General features: G+C 33.9%; 2 protein-coding genes across 2 annotated transcripts in view; both read right to left on the bottom strand.

The window, feature by feature from the left end:
* Nucleotides 1-279: 279 nt before the first annotated feature.
* LOC135833011 (uncharacterized) lies at nucleotides 280-4,078 on the bottom strand. The gene is made up of 4 exons (XM_065346606.1): nucleotides 3,159-4,078; nucleotides 1,266-3,073; nucleotides 912-1,176; nucleotides 280-826 (listed from the first exon to the last, which is right to left on the bottom strand). Exons 1-3 carry the CDS (start codon nucleotides 3,442-3,444, stop codon nucleotides 922-924), a joined length of 2,349 nt encoding a protein of 782 aa, XP_065202678.1. The 5' UTR covers nucleotides 3,445-4,078; the 3' UTR covers nucleotides 280-826; nucleotides 912-921.
* Nucleotides 4,079-6,327: 2,249 nt separating this feature from the next.
* Nucleotides 6,328-20,186, bottom strand: part of mwh (multiple wing hairs) — a 34,092-nt gene continuing 20,233 nt past the window's right edge. The window contains exons 2-6 of the mRNA XM_065346592.1: nucleotides 12,945-13,150; nucleotides 12,462-12,741; nucleotides 12,076-12,336; nucleotides 8,256-8,420; nucleotides 6,328-8,065 (exon numbers count right to left, since the gene is read on the bottom strand). Coding sequence (XP_065202664.1) covers nucleotides 6,770-8,065; nucleotides 8,256-8,420; nucleotides 12,076-12,336; nucleotides 12,462-12,741; nucleotides 12,945-13,150 — 2,208 coding nt within the window. The 3' untranslated portion in view covers nucleotides 6,328-6,769. The remainder of the gene's footprint in view (nucleotides 8,066-8,255; nucleotides 8,421-12,075; nucleotides 12,337-12,461; nucleotides 12,742-12,944; nucleotides 13,151-20,186) is intronic.

Here is a 20,186-nt window from a genome sequence, read left to right as displayed (position 1 = left end):
TGCTTTTGGAACAGTGTCTGTCACTACCACTGGTTTTAAACAGTGTCTGTCAGTCATATGGTAATCACGTGGTTTTATTATTAGTAGGCTTACAAATAATAGGTACCTACATATTTTAATTATGAATTAAGATTTAATTATAGGTAAGTACAAGTTGAATGTAATAAAGTAATAATAAACTAAAATTATTGGACCTTTATATCATTGTAAGGTACACAACTGCTAGGATCACAATTGTAATTCATCACATGATTTGGACCTTGACCCTTACCGTAGTGATCATCAGTACAACTATCTTCCCAAGCACAAACGAGCATTTTAGTATTTTTATAAACCAGTTCCTGGCCACCTGTTTTTTGTAACTGAACATTTCTCTCAACGCATTTTGGAAGCCCGTTTTCAAAGGGTTTATTTCCGTGTGAGACAGGAGCGTGTAAAGACCGACGGGAGGGTGTCTAGTTTTCACCGATAAATTACTGTTTTGATGGGGAGTGAAACATTTTCCACGGCTATTTATCTCTTATGTAGCTTCTTTTTTTGCGGAGGAGTACTACAAATAATAATTTTTGCGAACTTGCGAACTCTGAACATATTATCTAATTTAATAATACGAATCGAATTATAAAAAAATAAAAAAACAGAACTGTAGAACAGATACGAATAAATATGCTTATTATACGTGCATATTTTTTAAAAATCATCCAAGTATTCAAAACGAGCATTGAAATTGGACTTCCCAGTTCCCATCAACCACGAAAACAAGAACTATAGCTCCATTACTATATTTCTCGGTTACCAACGTTACATCTCGCTGTTATTTCTGAAACTAATGATCGAATTATTTATTCAAATTCACAACTTTGAAAATTTTGAATCGTCAATAAGACAATAAAACATTGTTATACTGTTACCTTTTTTTTTCTACATAGCAATGTTCACTTTATTCGAAGCCGGCAAGGTTGCATTAGTAGAGTGTACCTCCACTGATGCTGCAAAGTCGGGTACGTCAATTCGGGATTCATCACCATTGATCAGGTTTTCAATTCGGATGTCTAGTGAAGATTCATCGCCGATGACGCCGTTGATCAGGTTTTCAATTCGGATGTCCGGGATGTCTAGTGAAGTCTTTTCCGGTTTGGCTAGTAAATCTGCTATCGGCGCATCTTGTTTTTTTTTCTGAAACAATTTATCGAATTATTCAAATGCACAACTTTAAAAACTCTGAATCGTCAATAAAACAACATTTTTATACTGATTATGATTACCTTTTTTTTAACATCATAACAATGTGAACTGTCTTCGAAGTCGATAATATTTAAAGCTTCTGCTGTGTCACCATCCTCTCTTCGAAGTGGCTCCAAGATGATGTTTTCAGAATCTCCTGATAAACAGGGGCGTATACGTTTTTTCTTCTTTTCTTTTTTAAAATAATACGTCTGCTTTTCTATTTTACTGTTCGTGTTGACAGGATTCGAACGCTTCTCTTTCTCTGAATTTTCCTCTTCCATTAAAACTGCTGTCGCTCGATCTAGTAGTTTCCTGACGATGTCAATACTTTCTTTCTTTACACTTCGGTTGGATAAATAACCAGAAATTACATTACAGCGAGCAATTAAATCAACTTTTGCATCATCTAAAGATTCTCTTTGAACAGTTGGTAATATTTCGTCTCCGAAGTGGTAACTTTCCAACAATAGGTTCTGGTTGCTGTTTTCTGTTACACTGTTGGTAGGTATATCGCTGTTGGTAGGTACTACGGATAAAGAGTTACAATTTTCATCATCGGCCAATTCTTGATTGATCTCTTCGTCTTTTTGCACACAAGCATGAATGTGCTTACACATATTTCTATTGATCTGACTATCTCTGCATGAACACACGTACATACAAATGCAGATTTTGCATTCTTTGCATACATGAAAACAGCATGGTTCAGGTTGTTGTAACGTGACCTCGTAGTCCTTGACTTGATATTTTCCATTGTCAATTATTTCTACTGAATTGATATAATCAGCAGATTTAGCATGACTTTCTCGGATGGCTTTGGATTTCTTCGTGGGTTTTTCTTTGGCTAACTTTATAAGATGGTCATATTTCTTATCTCGAAGGTAGCGGAACAGCTGATAAATAGTATTATCCAATCGCGAGCATCGTTTACCATTCAAGTAATGATACTTGATCGTTTTATGAAAACTTTCCAAATGCATGTTCGTTTGAATTACAGCATGAGATCGGTAACAGGCAGCCCATGATTCAGTGTTTTTAGTATAATAATCATTCAAGTACTTATAAAATTTAACAGTATCTTCGTCTTCTTCCAACTGCTTCAAAAAGTTTTTATACTCTTGGCAAAAATTTTCAACATTAGGTTCAGCTGCTACTGCATACAACGTTTTTTTCACTAGTTTTCTTTTGTTCAAGTCATCAATCTTCGGAAAATGTTGGTTCCACGTTTTATACAGATGCCACAAGCACAACAATTGCCGCTCAGCTGAACCCATAACTGCAGCCCAAGCTGTGTAAAAGGTGACTTCGCCATCGGACATGAATATCTTCGTAGTAATCGTTTTTCCCAAGGATTCTTTGACTTTTTCAAAGAAAAGCGTATACAATTGAAGCGTGCCGCGATTACTAAAGCAGAATGCCACTGGGATTCCGTTGTCAAATTCATCCAAGACTACGATGGTGTACAAAATGAATTTATATTCGTTTAATCCATGAGTACCATCAATACAGACGCAACGATGGCCATATTTTACAAACATTTCCTTTTGGAACTCGGACATCATTATCAGAATAAAATCTTTTTTCTCAAACGATTCCAGCTCCGTTTGTTGATCTTTGAAAAAAATTATTGGGTTGCCTTTTTCATTCATTTTCATTTTCTCTATGAAGACAGCTACACTTGTAGGATCGTTATTATCGTACCTCAAAGGGCAATTAATTCCATAAGTTTTTTTTATGTTATGGAGGTCATTTCTGTCGGTGAGATGTATTCTTTTAATGGTGGTAGGCTCCTCTTCTCGGATATCATCCAAAACTCTGGACAACGGAACACCTTGTTTCATTTTACCTATCCACAAAATAACAATACAATGTAAACAAATTTTTGATTCAATTAACATTAATTAACTTGATTGTAAGAGAAAGATTGGTACCTGCTAATTCAGCTTTTTCTTCAGCATTCAACGTTAGCCTACCAACTTCACAGCAATGACCAACATGTGAATTGCAATAGTTTACTGTGATTTGTTGATTTGTTTTCGTCACTTTCATGTTAGCTGAACATGCATATCCGATTTTATTTGATCCACGATTTTTCCTTCGAGATGTTTTTCTTTTTTTCGTGCATTTGAAATGAAAACTGCGGTGACAGACGTAATATCCGACAGTACTACCATTCTTCCGAGTATATTCTCTCCTACGTTTCACGAATTTAGACATCGTTTTGTTTTCCTCTTCCAACTTCCATGTTTGGAATTCTAAGAAAAAATGAAAGAAAAATGACAGCTCAGTGATAATTTAGTCAATTGAATTAACAATATGCGAGAATCTTAATTAATGTACCTATTACTTACCACTGAAAGAGTTGAAAGTAACACATTGTTGCTCAAGATTAACATTGTGTATTAGTGTTAGATGGTGGTGAAAATTGGAGAATTTACCAGGTATAATCACATTACACAGAGGACATACAATTCGTCTTACTTTAACTTTGACTAAAACAAATTCAGGAAAATGATTTTTAAACATGAAAATTTCAAACAGAATGATAGATAGGAAGTTGGAATGCAGTACTCAATTAGATCAAGATTACCATTTTTCTTATTTATTTTTGGATTAAGATGAAAGTTTTTGATATGACGAACCAAATTATCTTTTCTGGTAAACGATGCACTGCAATGAAAACACGTAAGAGTAGTTTTCTCAGTCATTTTTCGGAAAAAAGAACTCAAAAAGGATGAACATAATCTCTCGTACGTAAGAAAAATATACCTCTCTAACAATGTTTACAAACAGGAGCGTGATAAGCGGAAAGATGATTTATTGGTGATAAATAGCCGTGGAAAATGTTTCACTCCCCATCAAAACAGTAATTTATCGGTGAAAACTAGACACCCTCCCGTCGGTCTTTACACGCTCCTGTGTGAGACGCCTACCGCTTTCTCGATCTGATAGCACATGTTTTGCATAGATTGAGCACATCCGCAAGTCGCTGCAACGTCTACCCTGAAAAAAATTTACGAAGGTCAATAATCTAGTCATACTTTTTGTAAATTTTTTCGCTGAGTTTCCAATTTAAAAAAAACAAGCACTACTTGCAAAAAAACTGTGGATTTTTAACCAGCACTATGCGTTTTTCCGAATTTTTTTTTTTCAAATAGGTACCTACCAAGGTAGGTACTTGAGAAAATTTCATGAACAAGCAGTTATCTTACCCTTTGAAATTAGCGAATTCATCTTCAGTTATATTCTTGTAACTCATTATGCATAGAAAAAGGAAAGATAATATCATAGATGAGCCAATAACTTTCACTGCCATCTTAAAACACGTAGGTAGGTATAATGAAATCAAATTCTGGTTTCAGTAAGATAAGCTACGAATAATCACCCTGTCTAACGTAAGTGGGCTATGATTTTTACTACGAGAATGATTTCAGTCCAGTTCTGTTTTATTTCATTTAAAAAATTGTTTTTCTACCACATATTACAGTCATTTTTTTACAAAAAGGAAAACCAATGCGTTTGTTGGATGATTACTTATTTCAACATCTGCTATAACGCAGTCGTGATACTACAAAATGTAACGTGCATGCTGAATTATTTGATTAGGTACATAGAGCGCACAGATTATACATACATTTCCTCTGTCATTAGTTCAGTTGCAGAAACCTTAAACTGTGGAATAGGGTTGACTTTCAAAATTTCCACGAGGTCATTATCGATAACAAGATGAGATGTGTTTTCAATTGAACAATTAAAAGAGCGGGTGTTTCAGTATTTAACCAATGTGTAAATTATTGAAAAAATTTGAAAAACAAAATTTTTCAAAACAACCACCAAATCCATTCAAAAATGAATTTATTGAAATTGGTGTTTTCGAATGATCGAGCAGGTACCGCCTTTTTTTGAGTAAAGAATCGCTCAGAAAATGTTTTAGCTTGGGGGTGTCTTTGGAAGGTTCTCAAAGAGAGGACATTTTCGACAAATTGTGGTTTTTTTTGCTTTAGCCCCTACGTGGCCTTTTCAGATAAAAATGGCCCGGTCCCAAATACCTAATGATACATACTTGAGATTCAGCGTTGACCTAGGCCGCAGAAGTCAAAATCCAAGATTACTTTTAAGGTTCTACACTGACAATTTATGGTGATGATTTTTTGAATCTTCATTTCATTACTTATGCCTTCATTAATAACGATACTTGCAATATTTCAATAGTGTTTATTGTATTGCATGGCATAACTTCTAAGGCAGAATGTCCCAACTTCTGCTGAAATATTAAAAAATGTCATGTTTTTTGCCGAAAACTCGGAAACAGTAATTTCTAATTTTCACAAAATGGTTGTTTTTGAAAATACGTATTAAGTTCTGTCCTGAAAAAAAATCAAGAATAGGTAATTGTGAATTTTCGAGATCTTTTGCCCTCACCTCGCACGGACACTCTTCATACTTTTAAAAATATTATAATTTCCTGTAAACTGAAAATGCCAAAGCCATGAAAACCAACTTTTCGCAGCATAAAAATAACAAAGTACATAGATCAATTTTTCATTAAAATATAGAAAAACACTAGCTTTTGATAAGATGACAACTTGAAATTTTATAATTGTCAACACCTAAGCCCCCAAAATTATTTATAAAATAAGCTTAGTAGGCACCTCAGCATTTATTCCGAAAATCAACATCAAAATTGAACTGTGTCAACATTTCGAGCCCCTTTTTAATTACCTAAATATAAAATTTTTATCGAGAATTTGATAAAATTCTCCAAAACGACGTTAGCTTGTGAGTAAATCAATATTCGTAAAGTGGTTCTGTTGTGATATTTTTTTTTTTTTTTTTTTTTTTTAGATTTATAATCTACAATTTATTGCAAGCTCTATTAAAATATAAGCAGTAAAAAAACAATTAGCCATTTTTGTAGATTTTAAACTCATGAATTTTGAAAACGGTGTCATGTGACCTATCAAAATGAGTTAGGTATAATTCTGCAAAAATTTTAAATATTTCAATAATTTTTTTCTTTTTCACTTCGAATGACCCATACATCTTAAATCACGAGTTCCTGATACAATTTTTTCAGCAATTTCAATAAAAATGCCAATAAAAAAAGATCCAACTTCTATATTTACATGATAAATGTACATGAGAATGATTTTATTCAGAATGAGGAGTCGCTTTTGAAATGAATGAATCATTTTTAAAACGAACAAACAAAATACACAAATAAAAAGATAAAATAAATAAATAGTATTAAAACAATGAAACTATAATACACATTAAGATTGCAAAAAATTAAATAACATTGTAACCAAGCAATACATAGGATAAGTAGGTACTTTCTCATCATTTAGTTGATACCTGCATAAAAATGAATAATTTGCATTTTGTTAAAAAATTAAAATCCATTCAATTTTGTTTTAATTTTAAACAAAATAATAAGTAAAATATCAAAACACTTCATGCATCATATGCTATTTTATTTTTTTTTCAAAACAAAAATTGGAATTTTATCTATTTATTCGAAATACTGGAAAAAAGACATAGATTAATACAACCCTGAAGGGAAATCCATAATTTTACCGCTGTATCCATTATAATTGATTTCCTTCGGACTACCAGCACATCTTTTAGGATAACTAGAAGTGATCGTGGTTACCTGATTGTTGTTATAATTATTACTCGATGAATTTTGAACGTGATTTTGTCCGGAATAAAGACCAGCGTTATTATGTCTTTTCAAAGTAAAATCAGAAACGTTGGTGGGAAATCCGTTGGATTTATTTAAAAAATAAGAAATAGGATTAATTTTAGTACTCGGTGGAAAAGATGGCGAATTGGGAGCTTTCACCTGATTCATCAACGGTTTCGTGCTAACCGAACGGGAAACTTTGGTATTTTGTTTTACACCTAAATTTTTATTCTTTAATTCTTTTTCAAAATTATTCGAGTTTTGTATAATATAATTATTATTCTTCTGGTTTATATTTTTTTTATTCTCGAATTTCGGTGGAATGTTCATCCTGTGATTCGAAACATTCGCCGTTTTACGTTTACCTTCATTTTGTAAGTAATGAAAGGTTTCGCTTCTTTTGAGACCATTGAGTTTTGTATTTTTTCGTCCATTAACTTGCGGACTCCCGCAACTTTTGTTTAGATAGGTATCGTTTTCGTAAGAGTAATCAATTTTTGAATATTCGTGATCAGATGCAGCCGATGAACAACACTCTTGAGAAGAACAACTACAGCGTGAATTATCTGCACTTTCATCCTCGAAAAAAGGATTCAATTCGATATTATCGTGTAAAAAATGCAAGCTTCGTGATTTCTTTGGTGGTTCGGGTAGGATTTTGGAGGGAATTATGTCGCTTTCTTCTTGAATGATAATGGCTCTTGAAACCGACTCGAAACTTGAATTTTTAACTTGAGATCTTTTTTGTTTCAAGTTTTCCTGATTATTATGGTGGTTTTTTACTTCGTTGATGAGATTCTGGAAACCTTTCATCACCTCGTCTATTGTAGGGTCGACTGAAGTTGTATCGCAATTATATTTGTACTTCATGGGTGGTGAATTGTTCTGTGCTCCGTATACGTATGTGTTCAAATTATTCTGATGATGGAGGTTATTCTCCTCCGAATCATCTTGATCTGACGAACTGATACCTTCGTCTTCGGCTGGTGTTGAATTTTCACCTCCTTGTTTCGGGTAATTGATATGAGTTTTGAATGTGAATGATTTTTCAATCGAGTTCGAACACGAGTCGGAAGTTGAGATGTTTAGTTTGGAGGATCGTTCTTTAAAGCGGTTTTCGGATAAAAAAGATTGTTTTTCACTTTGCAGAACCTGCAAAAAAATCAAAAAAAATTTATAATTAAAAAAACAGCATAAATTCAAGTTTAACGAAAAAAAATTGTTAGTGACTTAAATATAAGCATAGATGTGATAAGTTCTCATTTTAGATAAATTTTGGTGGGTAAATAGAGGTAGGTATCCATCTACCTACTTACTTATACGATTACTTACACAAACTTACCCTTATTTGTGCTTCCAGTTCTGAAATTTTTTCTTTCAACGCTGATATTTCTTTACATTTATTATTGTGATTATTTTTTAAGACTTCGACATCAATGTACAACCTTGACCATCGATTCAATTCCTCGGTTATTGCTTCATTTTCGGAATTTTTGGAAGGCATCATCTGTATAGGTAAAACACATATAATTTCGCGTAAATCAATTATCTACTACTTATTTTCAATTATTGAACTGGCGAGGGAACCTCACAAATGTGCAGTAACCTTACTTTGACCTGACTTTTAAAAAAATAATAAGAAGACCCTTATAGGGTATGAATCTATCACAACCTTCATAGCTGAATAATCGCAAAACTTTGGATCTCACAAGGGTCCAAAGGCCTTTAAACTTCCATTTTTGGGCAATTCCGTCCAAATAAAATAATTATGAAAAATGTGCTTAAAACAGTAAACCAGTGATTCCAATACAATTTCTTGGACCATAAATTTTCGAAAAATTGTCCAAAAACGATTGAAAAATGTGTTTGAGCAGCTAGAATTTTGGGATTCATATTTTCGAATCACAGAATGGGGTTTGAGTGCGAGTTTAAGTCTAAGCATTCAAAAAGACATTTTTTGGGATCGAAATTTTCAACCAAAAAAAAATCCCAAAATAGATCTAAAAATGCATTTGGGCAACTACAATTCTGAGAATCGTATTTTCCAGATACTCATCGAATTTCTTGAAATGGGGGGGGGGGTGATTTCATTCAAACACATTCAAAAGGGTATTTTTTGGGCCCAATTTTTTTTTTAAATTGCCAAAATGGTCAAAAAATGCTATTAGGGAGCTACTACTTTGGGATTCATATTTTCTAGTTACTCCTCAAGTTTCCTGATGTTTGGGGTTGATTCCGCATCTGCGCATTTAAAAAGGTAGTTTTGTAAGCCCATAATTTTCAAAAAATTATTTATCCAAAAATGGTTGCAAAATTATATTGGGTTCAGCTACAACTCTTGAAACCATCTATTCTAGTCAGAAGTCGAATTCACTGAAGTTTGAGTGCGATTTCAAGTCTGTACATCTTGAATAGTATTTTTTGTATCCAAATTTTTCAAAAAATGTCCAAAAATGGTCGAAACATGTGATTGGGCATCTAGGTAACAACTCTGTACATCGTCTTTTCAAGTCACAAGCCTTGTTTACTGGATTTTGGCGCAATTATCGAGTCAGCTCATCTGAAAGGGTATTTTTTGGCCCCAAATTTTCATAAAAATTGCCCAAAAATGGTCGTAAAATGCGATTAGGGAGCTGCAACTCTCGAAATTGTATTTTCTTGTCTCTTGTCGAGTTTCATGGGGTTTGGGGGTGATTTAAAATCAGCTGATCTGAAAAGGTATTTTTTGGTTCCAAAATTTCCAAAAAATTATGTACTCAAAAATGGTCTAAATATGAGATTGGAAAGCTATGTACTACTCTCAGACTTGTTATTTTTTGGCCACAAGTTGAGTTTACTAATGTTTGAGCGAGATTTCGAGTCTGCACATCCAAAAAATAATTTTTGGGGCCAAAATTTTCAAATAATTATCCAAAAATGGTCAAAAAATGATATTGGGGAACTACGTGAGTACGTGTGTACAGGAATTGTCTTTTGTAGTCACTCGTCGATTGGTTGGGGGGGGGGGGGGTGGGGATGATTTCAAATCTGTGAATCCAAAAATACATTTTTTAAGCCCAAAATTTCAACAAAAAAAAATGCTCGAAAATTGTAATTGGGCAGCTACAATTTTGAGAATCGCCTGCTCTGGTCGTTAGTCAAGTTTCTTGGAACCCTGCAGGATTTTTTCTGAGTTTTAAAAAGGTTATACAAAATGTCGAAAGGTAATTTTATCAATTCATTCCCACGTTCTCAAGTAAAAAAAAAAATCAATGTTCGTAAATTCCAAATAAACAAAAAACTTTGACAAAATACATTTCAAAGAGTCATTTTTGAAGTGACATACGAGTAATTTTAGCAATAATTCACGTATAGTCCTCCCTCTTCTCTGAAGAATCACCTCCACACGATACCTTTTTCGATTCCCCATTAACAAAAATAAAAATCATCTCCATCTCCATTACACTCTTTGCAGATCTTCCTTTAAAAGATAAATTTAACTCTTCGTGATCGGAATCGAAAATGAAATTAAACAATACAAAACAAATCGACCATGATGATCGATCATATAGTTATTCGTAGGATGCAATCAAAAATCAGAGGGAATCGATTTTTTGGGGTTCGATTGATCGAATTTTATTTTTGATCATTTTCTTAATCGGAAAATCAAATTTTCGAGCTGAAATTTATCTTTTAGTTCAAACATAATCGACCATATTGTGGAATCGAATCGAAAATCGTTCATGAACCGATTCTCGATCATGATCAATTTTTAGATCTGGTAGTTTATTTTTGAGGTTGAAATTAATTTACGAACATTGATCCATCACATGTCGATTTTCAATCATGATCAATTTTTGACCAGAGAGCCTATTTTTATGGCTAAAATTGATTTTTCATTTCAAACAATATGATCGGTCCGTAAATAAGTTATCGAAAATCGCAATTGAAACAATTTTCATGGTTTGATGGATCGATTAATTGGACAGCTGCCAAATAAAAATCAATCTATGATTGATCACAATTTAATTATTTTGTAAAAATGGCTTCAAAAACCTGCTTAGTAGAGTTAATTGCGAAAAAAATTATCAGCGGATTTCTGACAAGATTCAGCAGAAGCTTTCATTTTGAGTTGAATGTTACTCAGAAAAAATGTCAACTCCAAAAGTGCCCCCAGATACTTGTAAGATACTTAATTATTATGAGCCCTCAAAGGAGACGAAATTTTCGATAGAAAATTGTGGTTTTTTCAGTTTGGAAAAATAGTTTGGTCCCGAATGAAATTATTTGAGGTTCTGCGTAAAATCCAAACCACTTTTAAGGTTCTACTAACTGGTTAAAAATTTTCAAATTGCAAATTTTTGGATAAATTCGTGTATTGAAAATTTTTTTGGCAAATATTTTGCGTTAATTATACCTACCAAAATAATAAAATATACCCATAAACCTATCATTCTCAAAACTGGGGAAATATTTTAGAGCGAAATTATGTCAATTTTTTTGAAAATTTTACCAATTCCAAAAATCGAAAAAATTTGTGGTCTGGGTGCGATTTTGAGTCCGCATCCAAGAATTTCTAGACCCAAAATTTTCTAGATTAAAAAATATATATACACTATGTTTACCAAAAAATGTTTGAAAAATGGGATTAGGCTGCTACAGTTTTTGGAATTTTCTGAAACATTACTACACAATTGTCTCTAGAAAATATAATGATTTTCAAAGTTGTAGACCCAATCGCATTTTTTCGACCATTTTTGGGCAATTTTTTGACAATTTTTATCCCAAAAAAATACCTTATGGACTCTATTACTTTTTGACGTCCGATATACTCACGTACTTACTTATTCCGAGAAATACTATTTTAATGATTTATCTTAGGCACATTTATATCATATTTTATATTGGCAGAATTTTCCAAAAATCAAAATTTTGAGACTTTCGGACCCTAGTGGGGCCCATTGTTTCGAGATTGGGCAGCTATAAAATTTGTTTTAGACTATCCTAGGGGTCCTCTCACCTTTGGAAAAAAAAAATCGGGTCAAATCGATTACTCCACACTCGTGATGTTGCCTTGCGAATAAAAACTTTTTTTTTTAAATTTAATTTTGCCACAGAAATTTCAAGTCTCCCCTCCAATAGAATCTATAATATCAAATTCTATATTGCAACATCATACTTACATCTTTCAAAGTCTTTATGCTAAATCCAGCTTGCTCGAGTTCAGCTTGAATATAAAAATGTATTTGCTTTTTGGGCGAAGTTTCCAAAAACGTATTAATAAATCTTAATCCCGATAGTAACAAATCGGCGGCGGCTCCATTAAGCATGCTGACCAAAAACCGAAACCTAACGGGTTCTCCGAATCTTAACCGCATAGTCGACATCGCCTCGGATACCGCGTTATGACCAGCAATTGAATAACAGCATATTTTTGTCAATAACTGTGCAAAAGTAACGAGTTGTTTAAAAAACTTGAATCATTCAATAATAATCGTATAAATAGGTACGAGTAAAATAGCTGCGAAGAGAAGATACTCGTATGTATAGATATGTAGAATGAGTTTACCTCAAGAGCAATTATCCTAGATTTACTGACGCTGCTCATTATGCATACAGTGAGTGAAAAAAGACCAGTGGGGGCCATAGCTAATCTCCTAGTCGTTTCAGGACATCTCAGAGAATACCGGAGACACTGTAAACAAGAATTTTCATCAAGTAAAGACCGACGATGCAGAGCTGATGTTGCCTTCGTGTGTTGATTGCTATCGTTGGCTTGTATGGTGCGAAGGAGCTCTAGAAGTAATGTAATTCCATCTATCGGGTCAGCTACAAATTCTTGCACGAAACTGTAACACGAAATACACTGCAGTTGTAGAATAGGTAGGTAGGTACTTCGACTTATACATATGTAGGTATTCCAAGTTACTGAATGTAAATAAATTAAAAATTATACTTAGGTACCTATGCATTTCCTTTTTCTATTCAAAGTCACTGAAAACATTTTTTAAAATGCTTCAGAAAAATCTTTTAAAAAAAATTAGGTACCTACCTAATATAGGCGAGGCGAAGATCAGTTTTGAGTTTATTCAATAGATCCGAAATGCTAGAAAATTGTCTCAAGCTCATCTCCCTTTCAGCAGAACAAGGCTGAGGTGTCTCATTTTGCTCGTTCGTATTTACTATCGGTTTACTGGTCCATTTTTTCAATGATAAAGCGTAGTCTTCAGGGTTATAAATTGGAGGTCTCGATAATTCCTGTGAAAATTAAAACAAAACGTTATTTAATTAAATTTCTTCAAAGACTATTGAAGCTACTCATTCATATTCTTATAATAATTTCACAAAACTGATTTCAATGCTTTTTCCCCACATATTACAACGATGCAGAAAATATAACAGTAGCCAACAGCCAAGTCTTAAAAACTCTCGAATCACGAGAAATTATGAAAAGAACACTAATAGATGGTCTGCAGTAATTGACAAATTTCTTTTCATAGATAACGGTCGAAGGTAAGCTGCTGAGAGCTTCACTTTTCAAATATAAAGTGGAAATTTATTAATAACGTATTTACTACCTACGACTGTTTAAGTAAATGCGAAATTTCCACCTTTTTACCTCTATGTATTCATACCTACTTGTTATAAGTTGTTTGTATATACCTAAGTTCACTATACAGGCAATACTGTTTCCTGCGAATTAAAATATTTCGATCCATTATCTTTTACTTAATAACGTGAGACAATTCCCATAGACAGTAGGTAAACATTACCCACAGATTCATCGCTTAATGAATGAAATTATGCTCATAATCAACTTTTCGTTTGACCTAATTTTACCTACCTACTATAAGTACTTGCTAGAAAATTCACAAACGTGTACCTACGTATTGTAGGCACTTAGGTAGTCAAGTAGTCAAGTGAGTTGTATAGTATTTTGAAGGAAAAGATGTAGTTTGAGTAAATTTTGTTGAAATATTCATTTTAGAAGACGACGAAGTACACCGAACCAAGTACAATAGTATTACGTACCTACTGATACCTATACCTACATACACGAAAAATACATAATGTTTGAGATATGCAAGTAATCATGTCTCTCTGTACATGTATAATAGGGCCTTCTTCAATACACCTCCACTATATTATTCCTAGTCGTAGGTAACTTATTGTTAATTATAAGTGCCTATCTACTCACCTACAATCTACATGCTTATGGGCTTAATTCATTATTGAAATAAAATCAACGAGAAAATAGTGTTACACACTTGCAAAAACTATAAAAGTCAAGACGTCTGATTGAGGTGTTACTTAACAACCTACAACCACTTAATCAACCATAGACTTTGTATAGGTCTTTGTGACTTGGTTGGGTAACTCTATGATTAATTTGCTGTATGGATAGCTGCATGCAAAATGCTAAAATAGGTAGTTGGATTCAGAATCAGATAGCGTTGCTCACGAAGGAACCTTTATAACTCGTCAACTTCTATCGAGCTGAAATTTGGCTCGCTGAAAGAGCATGCCATCCGGACTTCAGGACCAAGTTTTCAGCTGAGGAAGTTGATTTTTAGATTTTTGGCGAATTTTCAAAAATGGCGGAAGTAGCCTATTGGCATTCCTATTAATTTTCTACAAAAATAGCAAACACAAAGAGATAGAAATTTTAAACTCTGTTTATAAGTATATTGATGTAGACCCCCCCCCCCATCAATTTCCACCATTTTTTAGCGGATTTGGAGACTCCCAAAAAGTTAGGATTTCTCCAGAAATCTCAAATTGCTGCCGAAGGACAGCTGAAAACTCTAAGAAATTGCTCAAAATTTCGGCCACTCATTATAGTAGAGACCTCGGGGATCAATTTTCATCATTTTCGGCCCGATTTGGATCCTCCAGCAAAATTTGACTTTTCTCTATCAATTCCAAATTGTTCCAGAAGGCGATGTAGGTAGTAGGTACTTTTCACCTACCTACGTAGTACCTACCTAATCAACTTCACAGCAGCTGAAAATCTCAATTTTTTCTTAATGTCCTAATGCTATGGATTTCCTTTTATTTCCTTTATTAATAGGTAGCATTTATCTTTCCTGATGCCGAAATGCGAGATCTTGTAAAAAAAGATTAACGGTTCATCCCTTTTTATCCTGAAAAATTGCAAAACATTTTATACCATTTGTTTCATCTTTTTATTTTTACTATCTTATTTCAAAAACTCCGAAACCACCCACTTCATAAGTCCTGACCAATTTCCTTTCACCACTTTGACGTACTTATCAGTTTTCAAAAGCTTTCACATTCACTTCACGTGGGCTTCAATTTTTTTTTCAAGATTGTTATACCTACTCGTACTTTGACAACAAGATACATATTAGCCTTGATTCAACTTCAAAAATGTCGATGATGGACAAAAAATTATTTTAAAAAATAAGGTGCTGTTCTCGTGTGAAAAATGAAAGAGTTGAAAAAAATGCGCTTATAATTATGTAATTTTAAGTGAGTCATTCACGAACGAATTGATTATTTGTTCGTGAATCATTCGCGAACGAATTGAATAGTTTTTGGTGAATCACTCGCGAACGAATTGAATAATTTTTGGTGAATCATTCGCGAACGAATTGATTCCTTTAAATGACTCGTTCGCGAACGAATCGGTTCTTTTATTCAATTTTTGGAGAATCATTCGCGAACGAATTGAATATTTTTTTTGGTGAATCACTCGCGAACGAATTGATTCCTTCAAGTGACTCGTTCGCGAATGAATAGGTTCATTTAGTCAATTTTTGGAGAATCATTTACGAACGAATTGAATAATTTTTGGTGAATCATTGGCGAACGAATTGAATAATTTTTGGTGAATCACTCGCGAACGAATTGATTCCTTTAAATGACTCGTTCGCGAACGAATCGGTTCTTTTATTCAATTTTTGGAGAATCATTCGCGAACGAATAGAATATTTTTTTGGTGAATCACTCGCGAATGAATTGATTCCTTCAAGTGAGTCGTTCGCGAACGAATAGGTTCATTTAGTCAATTTTTGGAGAATCATTTACGAACGAATTGAATAATTTTTGGTGAATCCCTCGCGAACGAATTGATTCCTTCAAGTGACTCGTTCGCGAACGAATAGGTTCATTTAGTCAATTTTTGGAGAATCATTCACGAACGAATTGAATAATTTTTGGTGAATCCCTTGCGAACGAATTGATTCCTTCAAGTGACTCGTTCGCGAACGAATCGGTTCGATCAATCAATTTTTGGTGAATCATTCGCGAACAAATTGAACATTTTTTGGTAAATCACTTGCGAACGAATCGGTTCATTCAGTCAATTTTTGGAGAATCATTCACGAACGAATTGAATAATTTTTGGCGAATCACTCGCGAACAAATTGATTCCTTCAAGTGACTCGTTCGCGAACGAATCGGTTCATTCAGTTAATTTTTGGAGAATCATTCACGAACGAATTGAATAATTTTTGGTGAATCATTCGCGAACGAATTGATTCCTTCAAGTGACTCGTTCGCGAACGAATCGGTTCGATCAATCAATTTTTGGAGAATCATTCGCGAACGAATTGAAATTTTTTTGGTAAATCACTCGCGAACGAATTGATTTTTTCGAGTGACTCGTTCGCGAACAAATTGGTTCATTTAGTAAATTTTTGGAGAATCATTTACGAACGAATTTAATAATTTTTGGTGAATCATTCGCGAACGAATTGAACATTTTTTGGTAAATCACTTGCAAACGAATTGATTCCTTCAAGTGATTCGTTCGCGAAAGAATCGGTTCATTTAGTCAATTTTTGGGGAATCAGTCACGAACGACTTGAATAATTTTTGGGGAATCACTCGCGAACGAATTGATTCCTATAAGTGACTCGTACGCGAACAAATCGGAATGCCAATGCGAGATCTTGTGAAAAAATATCAACGATCCCCATCTACTCCTGGACTTGTTGGAAAATATAATTACTTATATGTCAATTTGAATTTTTGATTTTATTTGGTTGTACCTAATTTCTATTTGGAATTAGATTTTTTTTCAAATTTAGTAATTTATCAAATTCTTTAATTGAGATTGAGAATAGATGAGAAACTTACCTAGGTACATCTCGATATTTTCTCCTTCAAGTTTCAAAGTTTTAAAATGAAATTTCAACCAGTTTTCAAAATCTTTACTTATTTTCCTCCTCGAACAAAACGTTATTTTAACCAATTAAAGCAGAAATTTTTTTAGTTTCAAAAACATGAAAATAAGTTATTAAAAATTTGCAAAAATTCCTCATTTTTACCCATTTTCCCCCTTAAATTGAAATTCCAAATTTAATTTAACCAGTCAACGTTTCAATATACCACCACAAAAAAATTTATAATTATTGAATCAAGAGTGAAATTCACTCAAAATTTTATTCAAAATTTCAATTTGGATCATTACCAAAAAAATGTATTCTAAATCGTCACAAGAAAATGTATTTGAAATTACAAAACAATCATTCGCAGTCACCTTCCAAAAATAACACAGAAGTTTTATAAGTTTTTGACTTTTTTTTGGGGGGGGTACCTACGTATTTTGAACTTGTCAAATATTATAATTTTAAAAAATGGGCACCACTGCATTTCAAGATATTTCCCCAGTTTCAGGAATCATATATCTTTCAATATTTTGGCTCAATTAATGCGAAATATTTTAGGAGAAAAAATGCTCAAAATACGAATTTATCCAAAAATAATTTTCAACCGCTCAGTAGAACCTCAAAAGTGGTCTTAGATTTTGACGTCAATGACATAAATCGACGTAGAATCTCTAACACTCGTAGGTCTAGGTACCTTCACTTGAGATTAGGTCAATTCTCGAAACAGGCTGTAACGACAGAAGCGAAAAAACCACAATTTTTTCGAAAACTCACCTTTTTTTGAGGGCCCAAATTTCCTCTCCAGGAGCAACTCCGGAGCTGAAATTGTTTATGGGTAACTTCGGTAGGTCAAACATGGGATATAGGTGTACAAAATTTCAGTTTTCTAGGTTCAAAAATGCAAAATCTCTCTACTTTCGATTAAATATGTTTTTTAATCCAGTGAGTATGATCTAATGCGATAACATCAGCTCATAAAACACCATCAGAAGTAATGGAAAATAACCGCACATCGTCCAAAGACCCATGAAACAATATTATTGGAAACGGTATCGCGTACCGAAAGGGCAGCAGGGTAAGAGGTTTACAACGTCTCAAGTCGAACTATGTTGTCTTTTGTAGTACTTGCTGCACCGACACAGACGACATATTTTTCCTCTTTTGTTATGGAAATATGTACAAATTACTCGTACCTACATACAACTCACACCTTCGAGAAGTCGTAGTACAATTCCCAAAGAATAGGTTGTATACTGTATAGGTTTAGGTATAGATCACAGGTGCTGATTTGTGGGTATCTAGAATTAATATCGAATTCGTGCTTCGGGGAATTATTTTTCTCACCTCGGCCATTTTTTTCACTTCGAGAAAGTAGTTCGGTAGATAGATACCTACATGTACAAGTAGTAACAACACGATGAAATTCAATTCGAAACCGATAGATAGAAGAGAAAAAAAACCGCCGAAAATACGTATACAAGCGATGAGGAATCCGGAAAGCGATGGTTATGTCACGTTTTTACAATAATTCTCCATTATCAAAACGCAACCAGCACGTTAATATACCCGTAGAAAATGTAAAACGCGATGAACTTTAATTACCTAGCTAGATCTATTAATGATGCATGAACGGCGAACACCGTATTTTCTCTATTTGCGATTGCGAATGCGAACCAATGAAAATACACGACGTTAGACGTTACCGGTCGTCGGTCATCAGTCGCGAGAAAATAACGCGAGCTTAGCATTTTTTATTAGAATTTAAGTAACTCAATTAACTAAAATATTGATCGTAAGATATTACGATAGAACTGGTTTCGCGCTCTGTGTGTATGATTGTATAATGTAGTGCTACAATTATCTTGCTCACATTTTTATTAACCTTGATGTTGGTGCGTTTTCTAGCGGTCCGCTATATAACGCATTTTTTCAAGATGCTACGATAAAATGAGTATATATACACCGCACCAGATGAAAACCAGTTCATGCTCATTTACGAGTATTATTTTGAAGTTAGCGTTTATTCGCACGGTCATCGTCAGCTCCCTCTGCAAATATTCAACTTCGGATGGAAGCGTTTTTTTTTTACTCTCTTTGTTTGTTACATTTTCAACTCTTCTCATATATCTACTGCCATCGAGTACAACTGAGAATCGCGCGGATTCGATTTACATATTTCTTTGGGGAGTAGGATAGGAGTAAGTAGGTAGGTACCTCTAGATGTACATGGACAATTATCCTATTTTCGTACTACCCTACCTATCCTACTTATTAGGGTAGTTCGCGAAAAAAAAAATGCCAGAGGATTCAGACCAAATTCCGCGGAGACTTTCATTTTGAGTTGAAGTTGACTCAGAAAAAATTTTAGCTTTGGAGGTGCCCCTGAAGAGGAAATATGAGGTCTCAAAGAGACGAAATTTTTGAAAAAATCGTGGATTTTTTCTCTCCAACTTCTCCCCAACCTGTTTTGGAAAGAATTGCTTAGCTCCAAAACACGATATAATGTACTCCCAAGATGGCGATCTCTACCTTGATACCAAAGTTTCCAAAGACGCCATGCACGGTGTCCTCTATGGACTCAAAATCTCTAGCGGAGAATTCGTTCACATGATCAATCAAGTCATTCCCAATCGCCCAGGTGTTTCCAAATATGTCGACGATGTCAAAATGGTACATTCCCGACAATACTTGTCCACTTCTTCCTCAAAAGAAGCCATGGTTCAACTTAGTATGAAATTCAGCGTGGATCTAGACCATTCCCGACCATTGCCATTAAAATCCAAGACCACTTTTAGGGTTCTATATATACAGACCTACCGAACGCTTAAAAATTGGCAAATAGCTGCTTTTGGCTAAATTTGCATTTAAAAATTTTTTTACTGAAATATTTCACAGTATAATTGAGTCAAAATATTGAGAGATATCATTTCTAAAATTGGGAGAATATTCTAGAATGCAGTGGTGCCAATTTTTTAGTCACTAGGGTCATTACAAAAAATCGAGAAAAACCAACAATTTTTTCAAGTGTAGGTACGAACCCAATTACCTACGTTTATCGATATGATTCAGTAATCTATACCAAAAGGTACTCACAGTATGACTGAATTGTAATTACCTACCGGCGTACAAGAATGTAGGTAACACATCACACATCGTAT

The sequence above is a fragment of the Planococcus citri genome, chromosome 1, assembly GCF_950023065.1.
Source record: "Planococcus citri chromosome 1, ihPlaCitr1.1, whole genome shotgun sequence".
NCBI lineage: Eukaryota > Metazoa > Arthropoda > Insecta > Hemiptera > Pseudococcidae > Planococcus > Planococcus citri.
The sequence above is the reverse complement of the archived record's forward strand: the minus strand, read 5'-3'. Positions and strand labels throughout refer to the sequence as shown.